Source organism: Pungitius pungitius, chromosome 16 (genome assembly GCF_949316345.1).
Source record: "Pungitius pungitius chromosome 16, fPunPun2.1, whole genome shotgun sequence".
Classification (NCBI taxonomy): Eukaryota; Metazoa; Chordata; class Actinopteri; order Perciformes; family Gasterosteidae; genus Pungitius; species Pungitius pungitius.
Genome location: NC_084915.1, coordinates 10,845,916 through 10,870,906, shown reverse-complemented (window position 1 = coordinate 10,870,906; position 24,991 = coordinate 10,845,916). Strand labels below are relative to the sequence as shown.

Here is a 24,991-nt window from a genome sequence, read left to right as displayed (position 1 = left end):
GTGTTGTTTTTTTTTAACGACCCTCTGAATGTCAGCAGTTCTTGAGAATAAACTGAGAAATGATTTCAAATCGGAGAAGCCCGGATATCTTTTTCCAGTGTAATGCTGGAGGGCAATGCTTTGTGCTTCTTCTGCTTAGCTACAGCTGGCTGATTAACAAACAGGTCAGTCAGGCGGCTGGTTTTTTCATAGAGTGTCACGCACAAAACCCCACACACACACACACACACACAAAGGAACAAAAGAAGCAAACAAAAGCTGTGTTTACAGGCTTTTTAAGTGATCATCAGTGCAGCAGGATATTAACATTTAAAAAATCCAAGACGCTTTGAGAATGTGAATCGTACAATCAGATTCTGGAGCATCCTTGAATAGATCATTTGATATCAATATAATATGTACTGTTTGTTCACATTAGCATATCAGAAATTGACCATATACGAAGCTGAATCCATTTGTTAAACTCTTACCCAAACAAATTATTCGTCTGTACATGTGTGCACCGCAGAGCCTTAAAAATACAAGACTTCGTGCCGTTGGCTCTTTCTTTTCCATCAAGGCATGTTTGCATCCTCTAATTCTTACAAACAGGGGGACTTGCTAGGGATTAATTAAGAGCCTCAAAAGAAAAGGGGGAGAGAAAGAAACACACATTAAACGGAGGTCTCCAAAAGAAAAGGAGGAGGATATTATGTCTTGATGAAATACTTTGGCATTTATTCAAATGTAAGTCAAGAAGAAGGTCCATGTGTCAAATTACCCCTCAATACTTGCTGCTGATTGGATATTCTATCCCGCTCATCAATGTGTGATTATGCTTCGTAAATGGATGACAGTGGATGACTTACTGAAAAAACATCAGTGCTGGCTGATCGTCTTACTGAAGATTGTTCATTATAGAGTCAACAATTCTTCCGATCATACAGAGATTTGGTTTTGGTTTATTCACATAATTAATCAGAAATACAGTGAAAGCTAAATAAACAAGAGGCAACTTCACAAGCGAGAAGAAGAATTTCATTTGACATTCAAAAACTGTTGACAGACTGAAGTGAACGCGTCTAATTGTTTTCAAATGCAGGCTAATGCAGACACTAAATCCCACTCATTATGTTCCTTGATGGAAATTGGAAGAAGGGGGAGGACTGAAGGAAGAAAATTGATTGTTCATACATTTATAGGAAGTGTAATATAAAAGGAAATGTTAAAGGCAATTAAACAAAAAAAGGTATTGCCCTAGTCATGCTTCAGTCTTCTTCTTCATTTGAAGACGCATTTTAAAACAGACGCATTAAACAATTTGAGCACTCCGGCGATGTGGATATGGGGACATTTCAGTTTCCTGAAGACAGATGTTTAAAGCCTATTTATGACAATGTGTCTTCTGCTGGACATCACAAAGGACTTCCAGAGAAACTGTCACAACAGAACTGTCCCTATGGGCTGTCAATGTCCCTGTTGCTACAGTAACTGATGTCACAGTGACATGATACAAAAGGGACTTCACAGCTTACGAGATTCGGGCCTCAATGAGAACGACGAGGCTGGAAAAATGAAAAGGCACACACACTGAGGCAGAGAGAAGAAAATCGTCAACAGAATATCATCCCAGTATCACTCGGTAATCATGTTCCGCGACTTCTTTCCCTCAATTCTGTCAGTCCGTTATGAGGCTAAAATAAAACATGCGTCGAAACGTTCTGTTTAACAAAGTAAATATTTTATTCTCAAATTTCTCCGAATTTGTAAAATCAACAGGTTTTCAGCAAGCATGTACAAACATTTATATATTTAAAAAAACAGCTGCAAAACCTGAAGATACGCTTTCCAGCTGTTGTGGTACTTTTACATCTTTTAATCTACAATGTCCAAGCAAAATATACAGTTCAAAAAGGTGCATCATTGCATAATGATATTTACATTTAGACACATACAACGTATGTACAACTTTGGGTTGTGGAATATTAGTATCAGGAAGAAATAGAATAAGAGCAATTCAAATCATGTCATCAAATTGTTACTAATACAATAAATATACTGAAATAAATTATGTTCCCATCTACAAACATATTCCAGGTTAAATGACTATGTGTCCCTTATTTGTCTTTATTCTTAGCTCACATTTTTTATTAATCTGTTGTATCTGCTTATCTAAGCTGGTTTTTATATTGTTTTGTCTGCAACTTTGCGTCTCCCTTTTAGAGAAATTACACTTAATGTCTTGAGGCATCAGCAAAACAGATATATCAGGTCACGCAAATACATCAAAACACTCTTTCTTCAATAAATTGAACATATTACTTCATGGTTAAAATGTTGCTTCAGGGTAAAGTGACAGCAGTCACACACACACACACACACACACACACACACACACACACACACACACACACACACACACACATCCACTCTCATTAGTTAGAAGTAACTAAGATTCTGATCATACCCGCTCATCATGATCGTGGGACCTGATGCTTAAAGCCGCACAGCCAGTGGAGGCAGGGGGAGATTTGGATTCACTCAGCAAGTTGGTCCAAAACATACAGTCAATGCACAGCCCATTTAACCAAAAGGTTGGGCTGAATGAAGCTAGGTACCCAGACTACTTCTCTGCAACCACCTTCAACATTACACACACTCATTTGATCTTATGTAGACATGAAAAATACTCATCAGTGCAGGTGCTTAGGCGTTTAAGAGCAATGTTTCAGGGAGCTTTAGCTCTGGGTTGTTGTGCAAATATAATTTTAGTGGTTTCTACAGCGCTGTAAGCTCGATGTCGTTTCTAAACACACATTGTTTCTACAGTTCATCTCGTGTTTGTGTGTCCTGCAGCCAGAGGTTGTACACGGTCACAGGATCTATGTTCCAGTGCTTGTGGAAGGAGACGGCCTGCTCCAATGTTTCAGAGTAGTCCTGCGGTCGGGCCTAGAAAATCAAGAACAAGTGGTTTGGTCTGTGTGTGCGCGTGTGTGTCACTGTGTGGGTGCGTGTGTGTGTGCGAGTGCGTTCTTGGGTTGCTGCTGGGTAATTTAATACCCTGTTTTTGAAGCCTGCATTACCCGCAAGCCAGTTTCTCTCTCTTTATGAATTATGAAGAGAGCAGAGCATCACCTGACACTGGATAAAAGGTTACGCTCTTAAATCTGTCGGCTATTGGATGTCCTTTAGCTGTTTCGGCACAAAGTACTATTTCCACCAAGAACTTTTTTGGGTGTTGGCCCTGCGAACAATTTTCAAACCTTCTTGAGGTTCATCACAACCATTTGGGGTTTGAAAACCAAATTAGCAGATGTCTTCATAATCCCATTAAGGAGATGTACGTGTGTGTGTGTGTGTGTTCCCTACCTGGTGGAACAGGGGACTGTGTGTGATGGGGACACCGAGGGAAGTGAGGCACCTGCCCAGCACCATGTCATCAGGAGCATCGTCATCGTAGCAGCGGCAGCCGCTGGAAACTAGCATGGACACGGCGGGGCGGCTGAGCACCATCCTGCCCACAGAACGCACATGTTTGAATAAGAAAGGAACTTGTATTCAGAGAACATACAGGGGAGACTCAAAAAGTTAGAATATCGTGCACGGGCTCATTACTTTCAGTAATTCAACTTAAAAGGTGTATCTTAAAAGTAATATCTTATATAGACTCAATACATGCAAAGTGAGATGTTTCAAGCCTTTATTTGATATATAATTTTGATGATTATGGCTATATAATATATAGTGTATATATATATATATATACACTAATATATTAGTTTCACCTTTTAAGTTGAATTACTGAAAGTAATGAGCTTTTGCACGACATTCTAATTTTTCGAGTTTCACCTGTATAAGCTGTATGCGTCTGTGTGGGATTGGCGGACCATGAGGAAAAGCTATGTTTTTGGTTTTTGGTTTGTAATCATGCAATCGTGGAAGTAAAGGATTGTACAGTGTTCCTGGAATCTTGGACTGAATGTATTCTTTATATGTTCACACATCACCTGCTTTGTGTGTCCAAATAATGTTAGCTGGTGTACAAAGTGGGACATTCAGCAGCTACCTTTCCCACAGGACTTGTTAAAGGTGAAATATCAGACTGACTATTCATTCAGTTAAGGATCAAAAGTAATAATAATGTTGCTCTGTATGTGCTGTACTGTCTGAAAACATGTTTTCATGTAATGATTAAGACATTTCAAAAAGGTTAATTCAATATTTGCTGAACAGCAGCTCTAATAAAGCTTTAGTATGAATAGGAGTTCTTCACTGTACAACACAGGTAACACTTTTAAAAAAGACAAAAAGGGAATCTGTGCGGCACCACGGGTGGAAACATGCAAAGTCAGTGGAAAGAGGTGACGTGATGCTTGAAAGCGTTTCAACTTAGCAGCTGAGGTTTACATGGATCTGCTTCAAAAACATGTAAAGTGAGGGGAAAAAAGGATCAGGACTGGAGGGAAGTAACAGAAAGCACTCTCGAGACTCTCGAGTGCAGCTCAGTCCGACCGCGAGATGAACACAAAAACAAAGAAGCATGTGACACCTCCGTCCAGAACTCACAGCTATCGTCTTAGCGGGCAATAGGAAGCCTGCTGGAGGGGAGGGGGTGAATAATCGAATTCAATCGACTCTCCGTCAGAACATTTTAACTCCAACTGCTGCGGTACCACCCCCGGGCTCACCCTGCTCCCCCGGTGGTGTAGCTGTATCCGTTGAGGAGCAGGCTGTAGCCGTATCTCTCCCCCAGGCTCACGGCCTCCTTCGGATCGTAGCAGCGCAGCAGCCGCCGCAATCTGGGTAGGCTACAGGAGGACGGGAGTGAGGTGCGTGCATACCATGTGACTGTGTAGTACGGTAAATATCCACAACAAGACACTTAACAGGATCTTTAGAAATTCAATAACATCTCTCAAGTTGCGTCGGTGCTGCCCAGAAAAGTACTTAAAGCTTTTTCTGTCTGACCTGTGTAGGTGTTTTGGTCAGCTTTGCAGCAAATATCAGTAAGTGGCGGTGGAGCTTGATCTTGAAATTGAGAAGTCAATTATTATTTATCTTTAGTGAGCCACCGCTGCAGGCCGAATGGAAAAAAACACCTGAAACTAATGTTTTTTGTTGTTCTGAAAAGTCGTGGACGGTGTGTTAAAGCCTCCTCTACCAGTTACCTGATGAGTGTGTCATCATCGACAACCAGCAGCCAATCAGTCTGTGGCACAGCTTTACTTAGGAACCGCTTCAAGATGGCAAAAGTCTTCCCACAATGCCCTGCAGGGAGGCAACGTGAACATAAAAGGAGTGACAGGGGCGATGCAGGTTTGAGGCTCATGAGTGTGCGGCTCGACAAAAGGGTGAACTCCTTCCTGTGCCACCCAATTCTCTTTGTGTTTGACCTCTTTGTCCCCGCTTCATTGACGCTAAGCAATGTGATCGCTTGAGGGCAATTTGGTTTGTTTATTCCGATGAGGAGCAACACCCTTCTGCTTCCATAAACCTCGTCTCATCCAGAGAGAAAGTGAGAGCAGACCACAGCTGGGTTTATTCCTGAAACGCTCAGATTTTATTTTCATTAAATTAACACTTGTAGTGACTTCTTCCCGGACATGACAAAACGTGTTCTCGACTCCTCGTTTGTACAAAGTGTAGAAGTTGTGGGTAAATCACCCTCCTTATGGACATTTCTTCACCACCTCAAACGATCTTGATTCAGTGGACGAGCCATTTTGAAGTTTTAATTTAGGCAGAGTGAATGAGCATCCTTTTTTCCCCCCACTCATCAATAGAATAAACAGGATGTTCGGTAGCCTTTCAGATCAGATTAAATGTTCTAAGTAGCCCACATTTTTCCCCAACAAAGCAGACATTCAGAATTCCTCAAGTAGCACAAAGGTCCCCTGCAGATATAAATGTTCAATTAAATCCACTAGAAAGAATTCAAAATTTCCCAAAAATGTTTTGGCAACCTCGATCAAATGTCCTCCGACCCACGCGAGGGCCCCGAGGGCCCCGTGAACCACCGCTCTGCATCCGCTCACCTCTCTCCGTGTTGGGTACACCTACACTGACGGTGGGTATGGAGGCATCAGCGACGTCGCTGTAATACTCAATAAACCCGGCATCTTTCTCCCAGGTGGCCTTCACGACCGGTACTGCGAGGAGGAAAAAAAAAAAAGCAAGGTTGCAACATTACAACGACATTATCTACATTAAAACTTGTAACTGCCACGCACACATGGTTCATCGGGGTCCAGTACACGGCTCCAGCTTGCTCTGTAATCCTAATGATCCGAATGTAAAGTAGCAGCCAAGTCAATCACACAGTGATTCTTTTCTGCTTGTTGTTTATTGCCTTCAAATAGTCAGTCCACAACTACGGCCTCTTTTTGACTCCTAAAAACCGACACACATGTTTTGGATAATTACACAAACTGTTGCAATTTCAGCAGACAATCTAGATGAGGTTGTGGATTTAAATATGCAGTTCTCCTTTGACAAGTTAACTGCGACAAAATGACCAGCAGACTGTTAAGTGGCGGGAAACAAAAAAAACTCATTAAAATTATAATTGTTAAGTAACACTTTTGGCAGCTAAATGTCCGGTAATTTCCATTTAATTCCCATCTCCTCTAAATGATGACAAACTGAGAGTTCATTCTTTCAGTTTGGTCCTGTGAAGAGAGACTTACTCCTCGCTTGGCCTTTACATCGGCTAAAACATTGTAATATTGTGTTTAATAGAATTCATTCATTACAATAACAACCAAAACAACAATACAATCAGCTAACACCAAGGGTGGAAAGAAGTTCTAAATGTACTTTTTTCATATTAAGATCAACACCAGTGCAGTCAGGTCACATTATTTTGGATTCTTTAATAACATTTGACTAATACTACTTTAACGAAGTAGGATATTTAACACAGAGCTTTTACAAGTGATCAAGTATTACTACATTAACGTGGCATTAATTACATTACATTAATTTGGCCTTTTACTTAAGAGTCTGAAGGGCCGTGCACCACTGCAGAAGATAATGTTTAATGAACGGAAACGGAAACCGAATTACGCACCTCGTTCTGAGTGGAATTTCTTGCAAGTTTTCACAGCAACAAATACTTCTTTCCTTGACACCGGACTTCCCTAAAACAGTGAAAGAAAAAACATTCAAAATAAATTATGCACCACAGGTATAAAATTGTAAAAAGTGCACGGAACACAATCAGTGGGAGCTGCAATATATACAGAATGTAATAGACTTTAAATTGAGTCTGAATGGCATAATGAGGCACACTAGGTCCGTACAGTACTATCATGTATTATCATCCGACCAGACATAGCCTACTTATATCCCTATTGCCCTGAATTCCCATTTCAGGTGTCGCTTCTTCTTTCAGATAATTATCTACAATAATGGGCAACTTATTACTCGTTTGGAGCGTTCTTTTTTTTTTCTGCCAGCCTTCAGTGATCAGCATGAACCGCACTTGTCATGATGCAGAACACTAATTCCTGTAAGCACACCATAAGCGATTATTAATGTATCCTTTGTGACAGATGGTCTGAAAACGTTTGCCCCTTCATGTGAGGCAGAAGAAAGAGGAGTTTTCTCATTAAGTCCAGTCTTGTACATTGTGTATTGTTCGCCGCCTTTCTTCTGTAGTCAAACTCCGGTCCCTCATCCTCGCAGTCAAACAAGACTTTATTTGTACTCCTGTAGAAAAGGCCTCAGCGTTGGAAACGTGCGTAATGTCCTCTCTGCTTAACGTCTAATCGAGCCGTACGGCGGTGTGATTATTGCAATTTGAGGCGATGGGTTATAAAAGGAATCCGGTCCTTAATGTTCTGCTTTTGATAATCACCTCCACCAAAGTCGAGTCATGCCCGTATTATTTGTTATTTTCTTAACCTTTATTTATTCATGAAAGTATCACTGAGACGAAGCATCCGATATGCTGGAACACTCTAATTACATTTGCACAGTTAGTCACATTTCCACAACAACCAGTCTGATCTGCTGGCCACCGAGCGGCTCCACTGCTGGAGTTGGGCTTAAGGGCACCTCAGTGGTGGTAAGGCGATCACAACATCCCTTTTCTACTCTTTAGGCCACCAGTTCTGTTCACAGTACATGTTCATCGTGTTTACCTACTAAATACGTTATGTTATGTGTTTTAATATTTCATATTGGGTCTGCAGAGACCTACAAAATTAAACTTGTATATTCAATGGCTATAAGAGACACTTTAATCCACTTACACTTGTATCACGCATGCTTGCTCACACATACAAACACAGAATTCCTTTCTGCAGATATAGTGATGATAAGCATCAATTAATACGAGTTGTACGTACGCAGTGTGGCAGGTAGGTTGTAAATGTCGTAGCACAGTTTTCTCTTGTCTCCGTACAAAACTCTGGAACTGCGGTGAGCTTTGGACCATTTCCATCCTCCCAAATGTACAAAGCAATCTCGAGAAAAAGAAACGGACATGAAGACAAACAGTAATCGTTTTTCTTTATTTCATTCATAAATAACAAATGTACTCATTCTTAATCCCATTCAGAAGTAGAGCTCTTGCATGAATAATATCGTAATAAATCTAAGGAAAGCTGCAGGTATGCAACGCTGCTAAAAGCGTTTTTAACAAAAGGCTGGCCAGCCCCTGAAGGAATAGTGTTTTTATCATCGTTATATATCCAGCATTTTATCCAAACAGGCATCCTGTTAGATGACACTGATGGAGCTTAGTAGAATTCTATTTTCCCTTAACATAATGTGGGTGGGTGGGGTTGTGTTATATTATTATTATCTGCTACTATTGTTTGCTTTCTTTTTTTATGTCCGTATTTTGATTATATGTTTGTGCATGTATACATATGTGTGTGTATGAATATTTTCATTGTAATGGATGATTGATGCATATCTTGAAAATCAATTTAAAAAATGTAATTAACAAAAAAAGAGTTGTGTAATTTAATGAAAGGGGGGGATGACACAGATTTACAAAGCTCCAGGACATTGTTCAAAATTACCTCGTGTTTCAAGTCGATAGTGAAATCGGACTTGGGTTGCATGTGTCGGATCCGCTCAGCGAGTCTGAAACACATGGAAGTGAGAGATGAACAACACGATAGAAGTTGTCTGCATTGTATCAGAGAATGTACATTGGAAAGTCAAAGTTATGGAAGTTCTGAGTTTTTGGTTTTCACCCATTTGTTTGAATCGTTGTTTGTGTTTTGTGCATTTGAAAAGAGCAAAAGCTCCACATTTGAAGGGATCTTATTTTGGGACCTTTTATACAAACCAATGGAGCGTCTGTTGTCAGCCTAGACAAAAAATGTGATTGTGGATGACATCTTTTCTTTCCATGTATTGTGGTTAGGGTCTCTAACGCTGAAATGAACGAATGAATGAAGGTTTTGCCTCAGCCATGGTCATATTGTCCAAAAAAGAAGAAAAAAAAGACAGAAACACATGAGTGACACATTCATGCATACACACCTCCGGAGCAGCAGCGAGCTGAGAGCCCAGCCTGCTGCAGGGTCGGGGTAACTAAAGGAACCGGGGTCCTCAGAGAACGCATAGTGGTGGATAATGGAGGGCTCGTTGTCATGGAGACGCTTACCCAAAAACCATTCCTTGGAGTTGCAAGGAAAAAAAGGTAGACAGTGATACATGGTGATATGAAAAGAAAGTTGCTCGTTCATTTTTCAGGGAATGCAAGTTTAGTAAGTTCTTCAGTGCAGAAAACTAGATCATCTATAAGGCGTTCATTTTGCAAAAACAAAAGTAAGCGGCAGGGCGTGCGTCTCACCTCTTGGACTTGATATCTGTTGAGGACCTGCAGCAGCTTCGCCAGCGTGACGCTGGTTTGCTCCTCTATGAAGAAAAACCAGGATGCTGACAGGCCAGAGGTGGCAGAGAGACTGGAAAGATCCACACAAAGTCATTAACTTCATGCATTCATTTCACTCCAAATTAATCATTACAGCTGAATTCAATTAGGCCTTATTGAATTTGATTTGATTAATTTGTTTACCATCTCCATATGTGTCTACTAGACTCACTTAGGAAGCAAAGGGAGGATGCTCCAATCTCGTTCAAACGTGGACAGCTCATGGAGAAGAACAACAACCGGAACTCCCTGCAAAACAACAATTTGAAAATGTGTTTTTGTGTGCACCTACCGAAGGGAGACGAGAGGAAAACATAGTAAACAACAGTTGGGTCAAATTGGCACGTTGTGCATTAAAGGAAAAAGAAAGGAGGTACTTGTGTCAACGGAAAATCTCCACTTGAAAAACAGTGAATAAATAAGTAAAAACCAGAAAATAATAAATACCTGGGAGATTTACCAGAAGTACTCATTACTTTTGTTTTCTGTAAATTAAATGTAACACCATGATACATAGTCCACTGTTCCACATGTTCATCCAAATACACCCGGACATCCTGGTGGGCATCGACTGGCGAGGCCTTCCATCAACCACACGGGGAGTAACAGCATGTGTGCACCCTGCTGTGCGCGCCGAGTTTTCGGTGTAGTTCTGACAATGGCAACGCTGAAAAGTAGGGCAGGGGGAGCGGTCGATTCTGAGGCTCCTATGACACTCTTCCCCCCCCCCCACATCCCTCCCCCCAGTGACTCATATGGATTACTTCACGGATCTCGTCCACGCAGGTATTCTTAGCACTAACAGAGACGCAGCTGTAGGGATGAACGTAATGCCAAAAATAGCCTTGTAATATATATATATATATATATGAATGTTTTCTTGTGTCTTGTCTCTGCAGAAATCAAGCCCCTCATTCAATTGCATCCATGTTTAACTCAGGAGTGACCTAAAGCAACGTTAATAGTTTTTAGATTCATGACAATGACGAGGCCGACGAAAAGCAATGTGTCAATATAAAAAGCACTGTAATGAAATTTAGCTACGCGTTTCACTGCAACGTTCAGAGGATTGATTGTCATTTTGCCCGCCCTTCATGAACATAAATGACACTAAATGCACACATAATGTGTAGTTACATCGTGCCCGAACAGACAAGCCTCGCATTGAAAGTTCTCAGGTCCACTTCGGATTCTGAGGGTGCAAAATGGGCCTCTTACCAGGTGCTGTAAGTGCAGCGGTAAGAAGTGGGCGAAAAGAGCTGAGCATAGAAGCTGTAATGAGGTGGGATGATGAGGCTGTAAAATACGCTACATTGGAAACGATGTCTAGGATTAAACGCCTGCACTTACGGCAAGTAACAAAAGGGCCGTGTGACAAGGCTGTAAAAAGAAAATGGTTTATCTCTCCCTTACCTGGAAAAGATGTGGCTGTGGATCTGTGTAAACAAGGCAGTAAAACTGAGGTACATCATGACTAAATGTCCACGATGAACTGTCAAAATACTCCTTCAGTGTCAACAAATAAAAGAAGAGTCAGACAAAGAGTTGTCAACATGTCAATCTGTTTATGCGTTAGTCAGAACATGCGTGACGCACAATGTGTCCTCATTCAAACCATCTACCTGGCATAGAGATCCCATCTAGAGAAAGCTTTTATTCAACTACCTGTACACACACACACACACACGCCGCTGATGATCGTAGCAACCTCAACCTCCCATCATTAACCACTCAACCTTTTCCTTATCAGCACTTTCAGAAGCCACAGAAGCCGTTTTCCCAGCATGCAGTCTGATTTTAATTAATCACTTATTTTTTTCCCCACAAACCGAAGCCTCACTCAGTTTGAGGAAGCCGTTTTTGTGAATTGTCATTTCTGGATGAGTGCTATAGGGGAAGAAATCTTCTGAAATTATATTCTAAAATCCATCGGATCTTCCGAACCCCAAGACACTCATTTATATTTATATATATACATTAGGCCAACATTTGATTTATTTTAGCAGCAGTAGAAATAGTAGTGGTTGTGCTGCGGTCCAGTTACAGAGAGGACAATAAGAGGCTGTGAGAAGGTCAAATTGAACTGTAGCAAAGGAGGGGGGGGGGGGGGTACATGTGAGCATTTTGTATAGTTTATAGATCCTCTTCACAGCTTCATGGGTGATTTTCCGGATTGAAAATGAGTTTTGAGGAATAATCGAAAACTGCACGGCCGTTTATATATTTCACAATACCCATAAATTCAAAGGAAAATCAACAATTCTGCGTCTCTACTGTCAGGACCATATGCCTGTCCTCTCATTGCACTGGGGTCCATAACGAATGAGTTTTTCCAGCTACTCTTCAGGTTTCAAATGTGTAAATAATAGCAGTATGAGAGCATAGAGCCTCTTTTCCTCTCAGCTTATTTAGAAGAGCTCTGAGACAAGGAGGACACCTATTGGTGCGACGTAACACCACAGCAGTGCAAAACCTCAAGTCAAACGTTATTGTCCCGTTAATGCCAGCGAACCGCATTTCATGCACATAAAAGAGATTGTGGAGCCATTGATGGTGCGCCCAACACAAACAGAGCTGCTGCTTGAAAATCTGCTTCATGATGTAAAATGATTAAATCATGCGCCTCATGTTAAGGGACCACATTTTAAAAAGGGTACGCGAATAACTTTGCAATCATATTTGGTTGTATTTGTTGACATTATATTTACAAAACAAACAACAGATGAAATGCTGCAGCACATTTTCTTCTTTGTGACGGTGAGTTTTTGAAGATGCAAATGTGGTATTTTTTACATTCTTAAATGATCTGAAGTGGAGGACTTTTTAGTGAAATACAGCAGGTGTGAAGCTCTTGATGTAGTTTGAGAGCCAATTAAAAAAAATGGTTGTGAATTTATTTTGCCAGCAATTCTTGAACTGCTTTTAAACCCACTTCATTTGTTGAAGTAACTAAAATAAAGCGTTCATATTAAACTATACCTGCCCCTGTGTTTTCCCCTACAAGATTAAAGATTTACAAATTAATCTAAAATCAAATGCAGATTAGATTAGACCACTTTGTTATCCATTTTACCAGGATGGATAAATAAAAATTGAATAGACACTGAATAAAAAGGTATTATTTAATTTCATTAAATTCTTTTAAGAGAAATAAATAAACGTACATGCATTAGATCTAGACCCATCGGATTAAAACGGAGATTCCTATTTACCTGTTGCCATGGTGAATCATGGATCAGGACCATATCGATAAAGGCTTTTTTGAACATCTGCCACACAAAAACTTTACTCGGCGCAAACAAACTCTGATCCGCTTTTCTGGAACTAAAAACTCAAACTAAAAAAAAAAAGTTTCCCATTTCACAGTCAGTCAGCTTAGAGGTTACGGTTCGGGGTCAGAGTTTGTTAGAGCTGCTTTCTGAAACAGGGCCAAGAACCGAGATATAAAGCCCAGCGACGGAGCTAATCCAGTGACCGCCAGATGTTACCTGCCCCAGCTCAGCTGCCTGCTGAAGGATCTCCACCTTCCTCTCACCAGCTCGGCGGGCGTGGAAGGAGTTCCTCTGGCTCTGGATCACTATCACCACGTCCGACAATCCTGCAACAAAAAATAAAATAAAAACAGCACAGCACAGCAAAGGTGGATGGACGACAAATTAAGAAAACCTAAAGAGCTCAAAAATCGGTTTGTCACAGACAGAATATCAGACCACCCGCCGTAGACTCACCAATAGAGGCGTGTGATGCGTGCCCCTGGGGCTGTGCGGCCTGCGGAGGGTCCGACACACACACTGCAGCGCCTCGTGACGAAGCCCAAGCACTGCGGCAATCTGGGGCACTCACATGGGCACGGCCTGTAGGTTTGTCTTCTGCGGAGGAACCTTGGGGCACTGAGAATGAGGCATTACATCATTAAGTGTATGAATTAGTGACGCGAATGACCAATTCATCTCGGAGTAGATTAGACGATTCGTCGGAGGGAAATCAATTTACAACAGAAGTCGTAAAAATGAATGTGTTATTTTGAGCTCAGGCACTTTCCAAGCACTCAAATCATAATAAAAAACGAATAGACGCATTTCATGTCATTTAGCTGAGGCTTTTATCCAAAGCAACGGAACATCGCATTAAATCCCATGTGTTACATTTAGCCTGGGGAGCAATTAGGGGTTAGGTGTCTTGCTCAGGGACACTTCGACATGGCACATGGGGCAGCCGGGATTCAAACCACCAACCTTGCATCTCCCAGCACATCACACTACTCCATGCACCACCATCACGCCGTCGCATTAAACCAGGAATGTGAATAATTGGCCGGGTGGTAAGCAAATATAAATCAGTATTCTCTTCACTTCACTCTTTAAAACATTAGCAGAGCAAGTATAAAGAGTGTATGCATAAAAGGCACCACCTTAATAAATAAGGAATAAATAAACTTTGCCAACGCTTAACATCTTGACACATCTTTTAGAACATGACATGTAATGGTGCAAGTACCAACCCAGCAGTAGCAGGTTCAAAAGCAGTTGTAAACTTTTTCAAGGAGGTCAAACCGAGACTTTAGAGCCATCACACCTTAGAGCAAACTTTGAAATCACAGCTGGAGCTACTCATCAGTGTGGGGGGTTTGTGATGGTAAACATATGCCCTGGTATCCGCACTGCCACTCACACATCTGGCTGATTTGATGTATTCTCTTTGTACACAGAAGGTTCTGTCCGTGTACCACCAAAGCGGTAAAACAAACCATCAGGTGTCTATGAATGTGTAGCACTAGGAAGCTATAGGAGAAAAATTGATAACTTCGAAAATGATATTTCTTTATGGATACTTACCATTGGCGTTATATATCTATCCAAATACATTTCCATCAGCCAAAATGTCTCATTCATAAATATGGCAGGAAATGCACAGGTGTAATGAGTATCATGAATGAACGAGATCCCTTGTAAAGCCAATAAATTGTCTAGAATTCAGCAGCCACATTGTTTCATATAAAAGAGTCTCTATCAACAAAATGAAGGTCTATTGCACTAATGACATGATATGCGTTCGTCAAAACATTGTATTATAAATCCCAGACTAAAAGGGATTTGTGTTTCCAGTTTCTATTTCAAAGTCCCTGCACGTCCACGTCACACCCACACAGCGGTTTTCTATTAGTTTGCCTGATTAGACCCCTTCTCTGGACTCTGTTGGCCTGCACACACTGTGTTTGATGGACATTTCCCATCAGCCTCCCAATCAGCCCCATCACATTTCTTTGCTCATATTAGCTCAGGGCAACATGCACCTTAATCACTCACCAGTAACGCACATCAGCGGTCGGTGATCCATAGTAAATTGGAGCATAGACCTGGTTAGCCACCATGAGAGATTTTTAAATGATTCCTGGCTGATATTAATAGGCCACTATTATGTGGATGTAAATTACCTCTACGTTGTATTCATAATTCATTCAAAGAATATGGCGACTATAATTTCTCAGGGTTACAGACAAATGATGCGTTCATGAAGCGGAGACCAACTCTCCCCAGACACTTTTATGTAATCTGAAGCAAGGCATGCAATCCAAAACCCTGATATATTAAATAGGCCTCAATGCTAAATTAAATATAGATCAGAGGAATGACTGACACCAACTAATGTCTGTGTTCTTCGTTCTTTATAAACTTGGCTAAGCAATGTTTTTCATTTTATTGACATTTTGGTGTTCAGGACTTTATATTGAGACTTTTGCTGTTGTAATGAATCCTAATTCACTTCTGATTCGTTTTTAAAATCGTATATGTAATTTTTAAAAACACTTTATTATTCATAATAAGGGAGGTGGGCCCTCGTTGTACTAAAATCCTAGAGAAACCAGTGTTTTCGTTTCATGGTTTTTACGGTAAAAGGGACTATCAAAAGTTACACGGACCACGGACTAAAAAGTTGTCAGTCTGTCTTGTTTTTTTGATCTAATACACGGACCTGGTTGCTACCTGCCCCCAAAACTCACTTGCTGTGCATTTAAACTGCCTTTTCACAAACCCCATTGCATCGTCTGCATGTTGAGGTGCACCAAGTTGTCCAAGTTGTTAAACCAGCGTCTGTTTTGAGTTTTCAAAATAAAGCAAAATATTTAATAATATCAATTTTTTGTAACAAACCAAAGACAACGCTGTCACTTAAGAATAACTCAATTGACATGTTTGGGGTTAAATAAGTATATATTATATAAAAATCAGAATGCACTTACTGTCTGGAAAAAGTTAAAAACTAAGATGATATTGAAGGCAAAAATCAATCACTTCCGGTTTTCTTCTCGTGCCTTTTGCAGTGAGTTAGTGCTAGCGGTGGAGCTAGCAGCATCACCTCAGCAGTGCACCGAGCCCACTTACCGAGCCAAAGGAGAAGCAGGGCGACCACTTCGCCTCCGTGTAGCACATTCCGGGGTGCCATGGTTCCTTTGTCCGCTATTTGACCCCGGAAAGAACCGTCTTTTTACGGCTCTAGACCATGGTTAGCTTCATTGCCGTAGTGGAGATAACTGCGGTCTGACTGCAGTGAATGTTACTGGAGAGTTACACTGACCTCTAGCGGTCGGTGTTTTAATAATTTCTAAGGATCTAAAGGATTATTAGGAACACCTGTTGAATTTCACATTAATGCAATTATCTAATCAACCAATCACATGGCAGTTGCTTCAATGCATTTAGGGGTGTGGTCCTGGTCAAGACAATCTCCTGAACTCCAAACTGAATGTCAGAATGGCAAAGAAAGGTGATTTAAGCAATTTTGAGCGTGGCCTGGTTGTTGGTGCCAGACGGGCCGGTCTGAGTATTTCACAATCTGTTCAGTTACTGGGATTTTCACGCACAACCATTTCTAGGGTTTACAAAAAATGGTGGGGAAAAACATCCAGTATGCGGCAGTCCTGTGGGCGAAAAGGCCTTGTTGATGCTAGAGGTCAGAGGAGAATGGGCCGACTGATTCAAGCTGATAGAAGAGCAACTTTGACTGAAATAACCACTCGTTACAACCGAGGTATGCATCAAAGCATTTGTGAAGCCACAACACGCAAAACCTTGAGGTGGATGGTCTACAACAGCAGAAGACCCCACCGGGCACCACTCATCTCCACTACAAATAGGAAAAAGAGGCTACAATTTGCAAGAGCTCACCAAAATTGGACAGTTGAAGACTGGAAAAATGTTGCCTGGTCTGATGAGTCTCGATTTCTGTTGAGACATTCAGATGGTAGAGTCTGATTTTGGCGTAAACAGAATGCTTGTTACCACTGTGCAGGCTGGTGGTGGTGGTGGTGTAATGGTGTGGGGGATGTTTTCTTGGCACACTTTGGGCCCCTTAGTGCCAATTGGGCATCGTTTAAATGCCACAGCCTACCTGAGCATTGTTTCTGACCATGTCCACCCCTTTATGGCCACCATGTACCCATCCTCTGATGGCTACTTCCAGCAGGATAATGCACCATGTCACAAAGCTCATTTCAAATTGGTTTCTTGAACATGGCAATGAGTTCACTGTACTAAAATGGCCCCGACAGTCACCAGATCTCAACCCAATAGAGCATCTTTGAGATGTGGCGGAACGGGAGCTTTGTGCCCTGGATGTGCATCCCACAAATCTCCATCAACTGCAAGATGCTATCCTGTCAATATGGGCCAACATTTCTAAAGAATGCTTTCAGCACCTTGTTGAATCAATGCCACGTACAATTAAGGCAGTTCTGAAGGCGAAAGGGGGTCAAACACAGTATCCTTTAGGTGAGTGTATTTACAACGTTATGCACCGTTTCTTACTTTTGTAAAGGTTTAAAATTTTCTCCCACCGGTGAAGTCTAGTTTTTATGAGATTAGGATTCATGTAAACATAACATTTTTCCTTATTAAGGAGTAGTAGTAGTAGTACTGTGTTAACTATAATATCTTCCACTAAAACTAATTGTCCATCAAGTGCATTAGTTTCAGAGACATTTTTGACATTTGTGTTTATGATTAGGACAAGTACAATTATCATATCTTAAGTATATCATAAGTTCTTTTAATAATTTCAGGAGTAAATACGGTGATACCTAAAATAAAAACGGGAGGAAAAAATATAAAAACAGTAACAACAAACAATATATAAACAGTTAAATACAAGCTGCACTTTATGAGCTTTACAAGGGTTGGGCTTTTCTGGGAAATTATACATTTTTAAGGGCGGGTATCATTTACAATCTCATTCAAGGAAAAGTTTGCTATGAAAGACTTTCGGCCATGCAGACTGGTTGAGACATGGTGACTGAGGTGTAAAACAGGGCCAAAGTTCATCAGGTTGGTTTGTAAAGGATGTAAAAAAAAAAACTGTTGGTGCTGACATTTCTGTCCGTATAAACCAAACTTTAGAAATCAAAAGGACAGAGCTTTGTTCTGTGAGAATAAGGAAATGCTGGTGGATAAGAACTGCACACAAAGCTTCTGGTGTTTCCATGTCAAGTCGTGCAATATACATCCAAAAGTTGTTCTAATTCTTTAAGACTTTAATATATTCATCTTTATTCCCTCACTCACTTATGCCTATATACATTTTGCCCACCCTTTGTGCCCTTAGTGTCAAGTTCTTCTCCAGACGAAGATATCAGATCATTTGCAACCCCATTACTTGATTAAATTAATAAGTTGAATGTGGTCCGCTTTTCTGGTTTTATTTACTATCTTTTAGAAGTAGCTTTATATCGTTTTGCAAATGTACGTAATATTTTTATGAACTTTTTACACGGTTGCCATGTAATAAACTCTTCAGTATATCAGATAATTTTCAACCCCATTACTGGATTAAATGAAGTTTAATGTGGTCCTATTTTTCTGGTTTTATTACTATCTTTTAAAAGTAGTCCGATTAGTTCATCGGTTGTTTTACATTAAACGTCAGAAAATAGTGAAAAAATGCCATATTTTGGCTTCCCTACAGTATATAATCATAAAGAAAAATCTCTTAAAACGATCTAAAAAGATATATACTTTTTAATTTCTCAAAAATGCCCAGTCTCACTATCAAACGTATTTTTAGATTGATTTTGAACTTCAGGACCATTAACCTCAGCCACACTACAATTTGATTTAATTGCAAATAAAATGTCCAAAAACGAACCCGGAAGTGCTCTCGTGACAGCATATCCAGCTTCACGGCCGTTTGCAGAAGTTATAAAACGCCGCCGCGCGCACAGCGGCGAGAAAGCACGTGACACCATGACGACCGACAGACTGTCGCACAGCGGGATGAGGGTGACAGAAGTGGAAGAGTTCCTGAAAAACCCTCCGGCCGGTTTCTCCGTGGAGGTCCTCTGCTCGGGTTACCGGGTCCACAGCGACCCGGAGAGCAGCCTGGTGCTCATCGAGGACTTTGACTCCTGCAGGGGGGAAATAGTCTTCGCGCAGTCCCTGGGAAGGTGTGGGAGAATATAGCCACGGGGGCTTGTATTTATATACACGCACACGCCAACAAAACATCACATCTGATTTGCTTTGCTTTTTCTAAACAGGAAGGTTAAGATGCAGAATTTATGGGAATATAGCTCCATGAGGAAAAGTCTTGTGTCCAAGTGGATCTATCTGCACGCGACTGCCTGTGAAGAAAACCCCTCTGTGGCCATGCAAAAGGAAGGCAACGAAGCCAGAGGTAACTGTAGCCTCCCACCCATTTTACCACAACACCCCAGCGTGACGCAGACGCACGTTTCTGTGTGTAATAACACATCACTCGGAAAAAAACTAGATGCATTCATTTGAAACCCAGTTTGCACTCGGTGGGTTTGGCTGCATTGGGTGACTCACGCTAGCTTCCCAAACTTTGGCTGTTAGCAATGGGCGGAGGCCTTTTGCCACATGCGACCTCTCCTCACCGCGTGCCCCCCGTGTTTTCCTCTTCGACCCTGTTCTCAGTGCTGAAGCAGTTCGTGGTGTGCATAGACGGCAACAATCCCTTCATCAAGTGGCAGATGGAGAGAGGCCTGGACTGGACCATCTCCTCGGTTGCGGGGGAAAGTTACAGTGTGGATGTAAGAAGGACTCGGTATACACTTTCCCCTCCATGGATGCTTCGTGCACATTTCCGACACTCTTCGTAAGTTGCAGTATTGCAGTATTTTGTTTGCTGAAAGTGAGCTTTTCTGGTATCAGATTGACTTGACTGAACCACTGGAGAGCTGGGCAGCGATAAACAGCCACACGCTAAATGACAAACTGCTACAGGTCAAACCTGTGTGGAGAGATGCCTCCTTCACCCTCAAATATCATTCTGATGCCCTCTTTGACTTCCCACACTGGTTTGGCTTCAGCAAAAGAAAATTTAATGTAAGTATCTCCTTTTATAGTGATCGCAGCAGACTTATTTTCCGTATTTGTCCACGTGTTGCACTTCTCTAACCCGTCTTCCCTGCCCATATCTGATACCATTAAAGTTGAGACTGAAGTGAGCCAGCAGTGGATGAAGAGCAAGAAAGTGGAATTTGTTTCATTTTTGGCTGGAGGCTGCGTCTTCTTCCTCAAGAAAGATCAGCAGACGGATTGTTTGTAACAGAGCAGCCCTCTTTGGATTCTTGTGTTCAGTGGGTGGACACGACAGACGAGGACATTCTGTATGCCATGAATATTGTTTAAGCACATTCTGTGTACAAAATATATCTTTGACATCCGATCTGCTGGAAAATCTATTGCACTGCTGTGTGAGGGTGCCGAAAGTGTGCCACTGCAGAATGGCAGGCTCGTAGGTTTTTGTACATAAGAATCAGCATTTGTTTATGAGAAGCTTTATTTTTATCAAACACAATAAAAAAAACAAAAGAAAACCAGTTGTTGTTTTTTTAACTCCCTGCTCCTCAGATACAGGATTGTATCGGTTGTTGCCAGCGCGAGACACACACACACGCGCACACACACACACACACACTGCACTAAGGGATGAGGAGAAGGGCGGACGCGGCTCCGGTGATGGTTTCCACGTATTCCTTGTAGTCGCTGCCGTAGAAGCGCACCAGCAGGTAGTTAAAGATGCCCACAATGCACATCGACAACAGGAAGAAGAGGATGCGTTTTCCAAACATGTAGCCTGGGGTGCTGCCAATCGATGTGAAAAGATATTCGTTAGACCATAACTCTAAACACACACACACACACACACAAATGACATACATACCTCTGAGAGGTTTGTCCCATGTATCCAACAAAGTACTTCTGCCTGACAACCAGATAGATGATCCCGGCAAAGGCAGCAGGAGCTTCAAATATTTCAGAGAGAGAAGAAGAAGAAATAAAAAAACACAACCCTGTTTATAAGCTACTCGCGGTTTCTGGAGACACCACACGCATGGCGTCCATGCCGGGGTCAGTTTCATGGTTTGGCTTACGGCCCGGAAAAGGCAAGTCTTAATGATTCACCATGCAATGGGCGACCATAAAACTGTTGGCAGTGGCCAAAGGGAGACCTTTCTTATGCTTGGTAACACAAAGTGGAATAAACAAGTGGTTATCAATGTTTACAGGGCTGCTGATGATTCATAGGGTATCAAAGGTTACATTTTCAGTAAAAAAAGTAAATGTCGAAAGACAGCTATTTCACTGATATGGGCCCAGTCTCTGGGTTAATTATCGCATGAGGTGGCTGTATTTTCACTGCTCTTCGTGTCTGGTGAATTCATCTCAATGTTAACATGCATGCGTTTGATTAATTCAAATATTATTCATTATTTTCACAATTTAACTGGAATGCTAAACGTTTACATGAATCACCTCACATGTGTATTCTGGCAATTTGATGGTGATTCCCTGCAGCCATGGTTTAAAAATCTTGTGAAAAGTCTTCTCTGAAGCTGCACATTAAGGCCAATTGTTTTGTGGTGTTTCGTGTCCACATGCTTTAGGGCCATATTGTTGCTAACTTTACTATATATAGATGCAGTTCTGACGATGCCACTTCTCAAACAAAGAGTATAAAAAAATCAAAAATCATATCCACAGAACAATTAATAGTGTTAAGCGTGTTTCAAGTGACCTTGTGTCTATCCTATTCAAAGGGCAATAGTCTCTCATAGCCCTTTAAAGTGACCGATTAATGATTACCTTGATTGAGACACAGGCCGGCACACCACATCACTGCCAGGAAAGTGGGATACGCATCCATGCAGTTGCGACTGGAGGGAGCAAAGGCAAGAGGTGCGATTAGAATTTCAGGAAGTCCCCTGCAATGAGTTCAGATGGAGCAACCTTCTAACTGTTAGAGACAGCGTGAAGACCAACGCTGCAGGGCCCGTTTGCTGCCAGGAAACGTTCTGAACCTGCAGACCACAAATGGCTGTAGGTGAACACAGCATGAGCTTGAGTGCTGGAGGATTAGAGTCCTCTGAGGCAGCCCGCACTGGCTGTTGCAAGACGTTGCAACAGCCAGTACAACGTGTTGCACACACAGAGCCGTGTGATCCCAGAGCCTCAATGCAAAATACGCCACACCTCAAGGACAGTTCTCAAACTGAGGGGGCAATGGACGGAAAACAGAGGTTGTCTTTTGATGTGAAACACTCGATACTTTCACCACTTTCCACCCAATAAGAAACCCTCTACAAAGAATAAATGTTTGCATCACATTTCAGAGGCTAAAGTTTGAAATCCCCTTATTATCCACAAGACAGGATGTTGCTCAGGTGTTTCCTATAAGAAACAGGAAGTGCATTGTTGCTCGTGGACTGAGACATCGACTGGACCAATAACAGCAATGTTTGGTCAGTTACAAATTTGGAGTTTGCATTTCAAGCTTCATTCTCGTATCTAAAGCACATCCAAGGCATGTTTCATGACTCGTTATCATCAGCAGTACTGCAATTCATTAGTACTTGCATCATAGATTACTTTGTTGAGTATTGTTCAGAATAATCCTCAATCAATTAATCAAGTGAAATTAATCTCAATTTCCCCAAACCCCAGGTGACGTATTTCGATTATCCGATCATCGGTTAAAAACACAACCACGTTCAATTTATGGTAATGCTAAACAGGAAAAGCAGTGAAATCTGACATTTAAGAAACTGAAGAACATCTTGAATTGAATTGAAAAAAAATGAATTAACAAAAAAGCTACACATTTATCAGTTAGTAAAGTAAATGATGTTTTGATTGCTCAAATTAGGAATATAAATTGTTGGGTAAAGTTTCTCTGCAGAGGGCAAAATCTTTTTTGTGCCAAGTTGTTTTGCAACAAGCCTAAACATTAATTATATTGAGGAACAAACTTGTAACAGAACTAGATCAGTTTAACAGACACATGAATACTAGCAGTATTCCCTCCAACACAACTTTAACTTTAACAAAGTATAACTGAGAGGCTAGAAGATTTGATTCTCCATTCAAATGACGTCTGTATCCGTTTGTTTTCCCGTAAGGGCGCAGTCATGCAAATGAGGACGGCCTCCAAATGTGGGTTTGTACTTGTAATGTAAAACCACATAGAAAGTTCCTGAGTGTTATAGTGAACCGTGAATGAAACAAATCCAATTGTTTTGCTGGAACTTTTTTGGAGATCAACAGAAAAGCTGAGTATGAAAAGGTACTTACTTGGCACAGCGAACTCGTTCAAAAGCAGATGTGGGGATATTTTGACTGCTGCCCTCCTTCTCGACCTTTAGGGCAAAGAAAGCTAAAAAAAACCACACACACACAAGATCATTAATGTTATCACTTTGCTGAATGCTGGAACGTCTTCCACTACTGATTCAGAGTTTAAAAAAACATTTTTTTCACCATTCTGAAGTACGCTGATCAGGGTGACGAGGACCAGCAGGTAGATGTGTTCCACCACCACGCTGTACATGATGGACCTTTTAAGATGCAGGAGCAGGTCGATGGAAAGGGCCGAGCTTCGCTTTCACGTCCAGAAAGCGCGTCTTTGAAGTCAGCTTAAAAAACATCAACTGAAAAACATCAACCTGATTCGCCTCTGACATCACGCTCCCCCCCGTCCCACCTCCGTCCCACATACACACTCGTGTTTTTGGCTTCCTCTTTATGTAAATGATGCTCTGGCTTAATACAGAGGGGTGCAAACAAGCCTGCTACTTCCTCTGTGTTTGTGTGAGAGATTACACGCAGGTGCACATAGTTAAATTTGCATTGCAGTGGCTGTGTTCATGTGTGTTGTTTGAGGCTCGCTTTGGACCCTTTGTAAAGACCAACGCATTTGTTGTCCGCATAGAAAAGTCATGGTAGAAATACCCAGATGTTACCCTTCAACAAGTCATTGGTGTTACTGATTACAACTGTGCTCTTCCTCTTATGAAAAGTCAAAATGTTTTCATTAGTGGTGGGGAAAGGGACAGATCTTTTACCTAAGAGCAACAATAACACTATGAGCACTATCACTAAGAGCAATGAGGAGCATAATGTAATGAAAGAACAAAGACTTGGCCTGTTAACAGTCAAACAGCACCTCCAGCTGCTTTTAAGTGGTAATGCAGCAGCTTTACCTCGTGGATGTTATGGTTTTATTGTATTTTCCTCACAATTTTCACGTAAATTCCCCAAAGCTGTATACGAAAATATATGAAGTAGAAAGACATTGTCCAACAAATAATGGAATCGCATGTTTGCTGACATGATTTATATTAAAGATATCCATCACAAAGAGCATGTCCCATATGGTCTAGCGGTTAGGATTCCTGGTTTTCACCCAGGCGGCCCGGGTTCGACTCCCGGTATGGGAACACGTATTTTAGCCATTTTCAGAAATACATGATGCCCCTCATGCCGTCTCTTACTATTTAAATATAATCAGTTTTCATACCGCTAACTTTCATGCACGTGTCTGTTGGTGGCTCATGTTGAGGGATTCCACCAATACAGGTATTAAATTGTCCAATATTAAACGTCACTATAACATATTTACCTCATCCTAAAGATAATTATGTATAGATCCTAAATCAGAGTGATTGCATCTTGTTTCTTACAAATGCTTGATTTATTTTAATTTAAGGTTATCTTGCTATTGATAATTTAATTGCATACTGACAAATATAATGGATTTATTACTTCACAGATCCACAAATGCCATTATGACAGTAAGACATTTGTTTATTTAAATGCACTC

The 24,991-nt window shown here is 41.3% G+C and overlaps 3 protein-coding genes and 1 non-coding gene across 8 annotated transcripts; 2 read left to right on the top strand and 2 right to left on the bottom strand.

Moving 5' to 3' along the window:
- Positions 1-2,442: 2,442 nt before the first annotated feature.
- Positions 2,443-16,434, bottom strand: b3glctb (beta 3-glucosyltransferase b). Of its 2 annotated transcripts, XM_037468339.2 has the most exons (14): positions 16,258-16,434; positions 13,603-13,764; positions 13,363-13,472; positions 10,047-10,123; positions 9,794-9,905; positions 9,481-9,617; positions 9,012-9,075; positions 8,331-8,447; positions 7,049-7,118; positions 6,015-6,128; positions 5,148-5,247; positions 4,668-4,787; positions 3,349-3,493; positions 2,443-2,928 (listed from the first exon to the last, which is right to left on the bottom strand). In XM_037468339.2, the coding sequence occupies exons 1-14, from the start codon at positions 16,316-16,318 to the stop codon at positions 2,803-2,805; spliced, it is 1,515 nt and encodes a 504-aa protein (XP_037324236.2). In that variant the 5' UTR covers positions 16,319-16,434; the 3' UTR covers positions 2,443-2,802. The 2 variants fall into 2 exon arrangements, with proteins under 2 accessions (XP_037324236.2, XP_037324237.2); XM_037468340.2 differs by lacking the exon at positions 4,668-4,787.
- A 2,646-nt stretch (positions 16,435-19,080) lies between these two features.
- On the top strand, positions 19,081-20,684 carry LOC119215185 (mesenteric estrogen-dependent adipogenesis protein-like). Of its 4 annotated transcripts, none has more exons than XM_037467115.2 (5): positions 19,081-19,310; positions 19,404-19,540; positions 19,804-19,919; positions 20,041-20,214; positions 20,322-20,684. In XM_037467115.2, the coding sequence occupies exons 1-5, from the start codon at positions 19,111-19,113 to the stop codon at positions 20,334-20,336; spliced, it is 642 nt and encodes a 213-aa protein (XP_037323012.1). In that variant the 5' UTR covers positions 19,081-19,110; the 3' UTR covers positions 20,337-20,684. The 4 variants fall into 4 exon arrangements, with proteins under 4 accessions (XP_037323012.1, XP_037323013.1, XP_037323011.1 ...); XM_037467116.2 differs by having other exon boundaries at positions 19,804-19,984; positions 20,113-20,214; positions 20,322-20,342; XM_037467114.2 differs by lacking the exon at positions 20,322-20,684 and having other exon boundaries at positions 20,041-20,313.
- A 30-nt stretch (positions 20,685-20,714) lies between these two features.
- alox5ap (arachidonate 5-lipoxygenase-activating protein) lies at positions 20,715-23,845 on the bottom strand. The gene is made up of 5 exons (XM_037467118.2): positions 23,650-23,845; positions 23,464-23,545; positions 21,979-22,049; positions 21,056-21,137; positions 20,715-20,976 (listed from the first exon to the last, which is right to left on the bottom strand). Exons 1-5 carry the CDS (start codon positions 23,717-23,719, stop codon positions 20,814-20,816), a joined length of 468 nt encoding a protein of 155 aa, XP_037323015.2. The 5' UTR covers positions 23,720-23,845; the 3' UTR covers positions 20,715-20,813.
- Positions 23,846-24,536: 691 nt separating this feature from the next.
- trnae-uuc (transfer RNA glutamic acid (anticodon UUC)) lies at positions 24,537-24,608 on the top strand. The gene has a single exon. It is a non-coding gene; the product is annotated as a tRNA-Glu (tRNA).
- The last annotated feature ends 383 nt before the right edge of the window (positions 24,609-24,991 follow it).

Excerpts from the sequence above, each read along its gene's own strand:
- b3glctb (XM_037468339.2), bottom strand. The coding sequence starts at position 16,318 with ATGGCACCCCGGAATGTGCTACACGGAGGCGAAGTGGTCGCCCTGCTT. Across the intron at positions 8,448-9,011 it reads CTATCGACTTGAAACACGAG|ATTGCTTTGTACATTTGGGA; the intron begins GTAATTTTGAAC and ends CTTTTTCTCGAG. Across the intron at positions 6,129-7,048 it reads GAAATTCCACTCAGAACGAG|TACCGGTCGTGAAGGCCACC; the intron begins GTGCGTAATTCG and ends TCCTCCTCGCAG.
- LOC119215185 (XM_037467114.2), top strand. The coding sequence starts at position 19,111 with ATGACGACCGACAGACTGTCGCACAGCGGGATGAGGGTGACAGAAGTG. Across the intron at positions 19,311-19,403 it reads TTCGCGCAGTCCCTGGGAAG|GAAGGTTAAGATGCAGAATT; the intron begins GTGTGGGAGAAT and ends TTTTCTAAACAG. Across the intron at positions 19,541-19,803 it reads GGAAGGCAACGAAGCCAGAG|TGCTGAAGCAGTTCGTGGTG; the intron begins GTAACTGTAGCC and ends CCCTGTTCTCAG.
- alox5ap (XM_037467118.2), bottom strand. The coding sequence starts at position 23,719 with ATGTACAGCGTGGTGGTGGAACACATCTACCTGCTGGTCCTCGTCACC. Across the intron at positions 23,546-23,649 it reads GATCAGCGTACTTCAGAATG|CTTTCTTTGCCCTAAAGGTC; the intron begins GTGAAAAAAATG and ends GGTTTTTTTTAG. Across the intron at positions 20,977-21,055 it reads ATGGGACAAACCTCTCAGAG|CACCCCAGGCTACATGTTTG; the intron begins GTATGTATGTCA and ends ATCGATTGGCAG.